The sequence below is a fragment of the Phytophthora parasitica genome (assembly GCF_000247585.1).
Source record: "Phytophthora parasitica INRA-310 unplaced genomic scaffold supercont2.30, whole genome shotgun sequence".
Lineage (NCBI taxonomy): Eukaryota > Oomycota > Peronosporomycetes > Peronosporales > Peronosporaceae > Phytophthora > Phytophthora nicotianae.
The window spans coordinates 73023-77939 of NW_008649016.1; the positions used below are offsets into that span (position 1 = coordinate 73023).

Here is a 4917-nt window from a genome sequence, read left to right on the forward strand (position 1 = left end):
GTTTTTGTGAGCTACGTGGCGTACTTGAAAAAATTCCACCGTGGATTGCCAGACTTCAAGCGAGCTCGTTAAATGTCGGCGAATTCGTTCTCCTTTTTAGTGACAGAAGCGAATACATGCAAATTCGTGAGCAAGGAGCTCTATCCTTTTACTATGAGATTAATTCGTATAGTGTTAAGCATACTTGCCGCCTCTGTTTTGGCTGCTGGACGCATGACCGCAAGGGATAGCACGAGCGATTGCATTATAGCGTATTATACTGAGGAAGCTTGGTTACTGTAAGTCAAAAGTTAATACTATCCAGAGGTCGTTAATTATTGATCCTGTACGTTAGGTATATCTCCGTCCAAATAAGTCCAGCAAGTGCACCAAATATTGGCTGATGGATATCGTCGGCGAGTACGAAGAAAGATGTGGAAGCCGGTAGTATATATCTGATATTAAACTATTGCAATTGTACAAAACTTAAGAAAAGAGAGAAAAGTGAAAATATCTTGCATGTTGACATGATGATACTTGGCCTCGTACACCGGTAGCAAAGGTGTCCTGACGTGGGGAAGAGGCGACCTCGTTTGATGGGAAAGCACAAGGGAAGTTATGCGGTGTTTAATCTCGTCGAGGGTACTTTCGGATTAAGACCGCTAGCACACACACACCAGTAGCACATACAGAGTAGGAATCAAATCGATGTAAGGCGACACACTCACTGGGCGACAAAATCCACTTTTAGCACTTCATGTATCCTCAGCACGGCAAATTCTCGACTGAGCCTACTCTCTCCAGTTCTTCTCACTCTTTTTAGTCTCACACTCTACAACTTCAAGTCCATAGTGAGAATCAGTATAATACGCAACAGGGTTGATGGCGTTGGCGTGCGCTAAGAAAATACAAACTCACAATGTCACTACGATATGGATTGAAACTTCTCTGGACTTCGTCGTTCAAATATGGCAGCTTCTATGCAAATCGTCGTGCAGATTGAACGACGAATTCCTCGAAAGATTGAAAGCATACAAATCCAACGAAATGCAATAATCGTCGTGCATTTTGCACGAAGCCTTTTACGTCTCAAATGCAAGTGTGAAGCAATCACTAATGAGGTTGCTAATATGTATATTTGGCTCTTGAGCTTCTGGGCTAGAGCTCTACACGATAAATGACCAATTTGCGTTCTCCCTCGTTCACTGGACTGGCTGGCGTCGCCAGGCTGGTGTGCCGCGCAAGTTCGTGTTTGTTGTTACTCAGCCCCTTAACTGGACGATGCGCGTAACAGTCAGTTGCCGACGCAGATGGTATTTGTGGAGCGTATTCAGAGATACAAGGAGACGTCGACGGAGGCGGCTCTGACTATCACTAAAGCTGAGAAGCCGCTGTTTGACTGGCCGACGGGTGGAGCCTTTTAACTTTAGCTTAGCGGAATTGATCTCCGTTATCGTCCTAATCTGACGCGTGTGCTTCGTAGACTCGCATTCAATGTGAACAGGAAAGAAAAGGGTTGGTCGTACGGGCGCTGGAAGCGCAGCTTGATCTTGGGTCTCCTCGAGCTGGACGCGGGCTCCATCATTATTGACGGCGTGGACATCGGCATATACGTCGTGCAAGTTGCACGACGAATTCCATTTAGCTATACATGTCAACACACGTACATTTCCTTTACGGCACCCTTTGGTAGGTTTCTTTTAAATGAGAAATCATTATTTAAAACCAAAAATGATGCTGTTAAAAAAAGACTTTCGACCGTCGCTCGGAAAATAGCATCAGCGGTTTCCTTTGGCGCGGGAAAAAATATTACATTTAGTTTACCTGCCTTTTACTTCAGCTACGTCCAGTCTCATGACTAGTGAGTAATCTAACCCTGTAAACGGTGGCGAGCGCCTCAGTGATGAACCTCAGTTTCAGCTTTCCCCCGTCTGTTGGATCAACAGTCGGTCGGAACGTGAAGTATAACGTACCATGCATTTCGTTGTTCAAATACCTGTATTTAATAGGTTATTTAAATAAAACCATGTTTACTCACAATGTCCTGTAATCATTGCAGGACACCGTAGAGTAATCGGATCACAAGTTGGTGATTAGTGACCCTTTGATTATCCAACTTTTGGAAGCAAAGGAAAATGCAGCTCGGCATTCCCAGCATGCACTTATCGTTCCACACTGTCGATAACAAACGCATCCGTTGCCATGTACTCCAGTACTCTGTGCCCACCCAACAGTCATCTCCTGAAAGACGAAGTAGTTACAGGTGGGGTTCTGTGTGCCAGGCGAGCAAACAGGGCATCAAACCATTCAGCGGGGTTCAAGCCTGTACAAGGAAATCCGCTCCGTGGCTGGGTGAACAGTGACGGTAGCTTTGAGTCCCGAGCGCCGATTCCATTTGGTGACATGGTTAACAACAACAAAAGGAAGGGAGTTGAAACCACAGATGTCACCCGTTTCAAGCGTTTGAAAACTGCTTCTGCCGATGAGAAGTACAAAGCGATTGCAGAATTGCTGGAGCTTGGTGAGCGCGTACAACGCGAGCGACGTCGACAAGTACAACACCGATATAGAATGAAGCAAACACACTTGATTGACAGCCTCGACAAAGCTATTGAACAACTACGTCAAGAGATTAAGACGCTCGAGCAGCAGCGCTTGCGTGCACCAGCAGCCACCACTGTAACGAACGACATCTGGGATTTTGCAATGCATTATTTTCGTTTGGTTCGTCTGGGTTTCAAGCCCGGCCACCAACTCGATTCCGTGCGAGAAGCGATGGCATCTGACGTCACGCACAACGTCGAGGTCGGATTTGAGGCCATAGCGCAGAGCTGGTGTTTTATGCAGTGGTTTGGTGGCGTGGAAGTGGAGCTTGAGCATCTGTGTAAAAGTGTTGGAAGCTCGATGATCGTGACCACGAAAACAAGTGTGACGATCACAGAGCAAACTCTGTTACATGTATTTCCGCATCTATTGGGCTCCAAGAGTGAAGACGAGAATGCGAAGCTGGTGAGCAAACTTCTACGCCAACGGATAATAATGCGCGGTTCAACATGCTTCGAGTGGGATACTGTAACTAAACGCGTGGTCCGTGTGGTGGCTCAAAGTGACATGTTAACTCCAATGCTGCGTCTGCTAGGAAACTTGGATGCTGTGTCTCGAGTATTTGAAAAGGCGCATGTTTCACCGAGCTTCCAGTGGAGACCGCTAGGTCGCGGAAAATAATGACACCAATGTTTAGGGATCGAGTGATACATGTGGATTCAGTCCCGCTAAATAATGACAAGCATTAACACAGAAAAACTAGGTTTAGATAATATATCTACCATCCCAGTATCCATTCAACCCTAGATGAGATAAGAAAAACAAAAATCAGAATTACTTTCTACTGCGTCAATGTATCCGAAACTAACAGGTGTCTCGATGCAGGTGCATGCATGGTTATGCCGACGCGGCACATGCACTGTCGAAGCGGAACGATCTACTATACACGTAGTAAACAGGTAGTAGAACCACTCTCTCAGCATGTAGCTTGGGTGGTCGCGAGCTCTGCATGGCAATAATGTCAAATTGTGACGGTAGCCCGTGACCGCCTGTGAGATTGTGTAGCTGGAAGACCAAAGCCGACGGAGAAAAGTCCTATTCAGAGGAGTTCGTTTTCTTTAGGTAAGACGTACGCTGGCCAAGATTACATTGTGCCGTCAAAAAAAAAAAAACCGTTGTCATTACATCTATGAGGCTACATTTTAGCGTCTACTTATACCTGTATATCACAAGGTCAATCGCCACTGAAAGCTAGGAGAAATAGCAGCTTGTTCGAATACTCGAGATACATCGTCCAAACTCTCCAGCAACTCCACAAGCGGACGTAACATATCACTTTGAGTGACCAAGCTGACCACCAGGTTCTTCTTGCCGTCCCACCTGAAACATGTTGAGCCACGCATCGTCAGTCGCTGGCCTAGAAGTTTATTTGCCAAAGAGGAGAAAGTAGTGCCATTGCTTAGCTTGGAGTTGAGTAAATGAGGAAAAACATTGGCTAGAGTTCGTTCCGTGATCGTCACTTTTGTTCTTGTGGTTGCAATCATTTCGTTTCCAGCGCACATTTTCAGGTTTTCAAGCTCCACTTCCACGTTCCCAAACCACTGCATAAAGCACCAGCTCTGCACTATGGCCTCAAAACCGTATTCGCAGTTGTACACGACGTCCGGAGCCATCATCGCTCGCACAACCTGGAATTGTCTGCTGTTGGGATGGAAACTTTGACGAACCAAGCGAAAATATTGCACCGCTACGTCCCAGATTTCGTTCGCTGTTGAGACTACAGCGGGTATGTTTTGGCGTTGCCGTTTGAGTTCTTTGATTTCGTGGTGTAGAGCTAGAAAGCTAGAGATCATGATTCGCTGCTTCTTCTGCATCTGAATTTCCTGAATCTCATTCACATTAAGCGCTAGCGAGTCTGCTATTGATGTGCAGCTGACACCAGTAGGTGGTGCCCCCGTGAGGTGTTTCGACTCACTCCTCTTCCTAACTGGGGAAATATTTTCATCACCAGCCTTAAATAGTGCAACCACACTGTTTGCTTGTCTGTTGGACTGTACCGCTTCAGTGACGAAATCATCTCTCTGGAGGTGGCTGTTGGGTGGACGGAGAGAGCTGAAGGTCATCGCGTCTTGCTGGAATTCGATAATAACGAAAAGTAAGGCTAACGCAAACTTGATTAGTTCCATATTCCCCGCGTGATTACAGTCATCTCCCGCCCCCATCGCCTGCACCATAATCTGACACACCACGCTAAAATCAAACATCTGTTCTCTGAATATTTATATTCAGAGTTTTAGGGGCAATCGCGGACCGTCGAAGATCCTATATAAATAAATAAACTGTACCCATTCGGCCATTCGAACTTAGCATTTCATCATAAAGACTGTTTCGAGA

At 46.0% G+C, this 4917-nt stretch overlaps 2 protein-coding genes across 2 annotated transcripts; one reads left to right on the forward strand and one right to left on the reverse strand.

Moving 5' to 3' along the window:
• Positions 1 to 2181: 2181 nt before the first annotated feature.
• On the forward strand, positions 2182 to 3204 carry PPTG_12386 (hypothetical protein; the record flags this gene model as incomplete). The annotated part of the gene is made up of 1 exon (XM_008908394.1): positions 2182 to 3204. The coding sequence occupies one exon, from the start codon at positions 2182 to 2184 to the stop codon at positions 3202 to 3204; it is 1023 nt and encodes a 340-aa protein (XP_008906642.1).
• Positions 3205 to 3749: 545 nt separating this feature from the next.
• Positions 3750 to 4755, reverse strand: PPTG_12387 (hypothetical protein; the record flags this gene model as incomplete). Its single annotated transcript, XM_008908395.1, has 1 exon — positions 3750 to 4755. The coding sequence occupies exon 1, from the start codon at positions 4743 to 4745 to the stop codon at positions 3750 to 3752; it is 996 nt and encodes a 331-aa protein (XP_008906643.1). The 5' UTR covers positions 4746 to 4755.
• Positions 4756 to 4917: the final 162 nt, after the last annotated feature.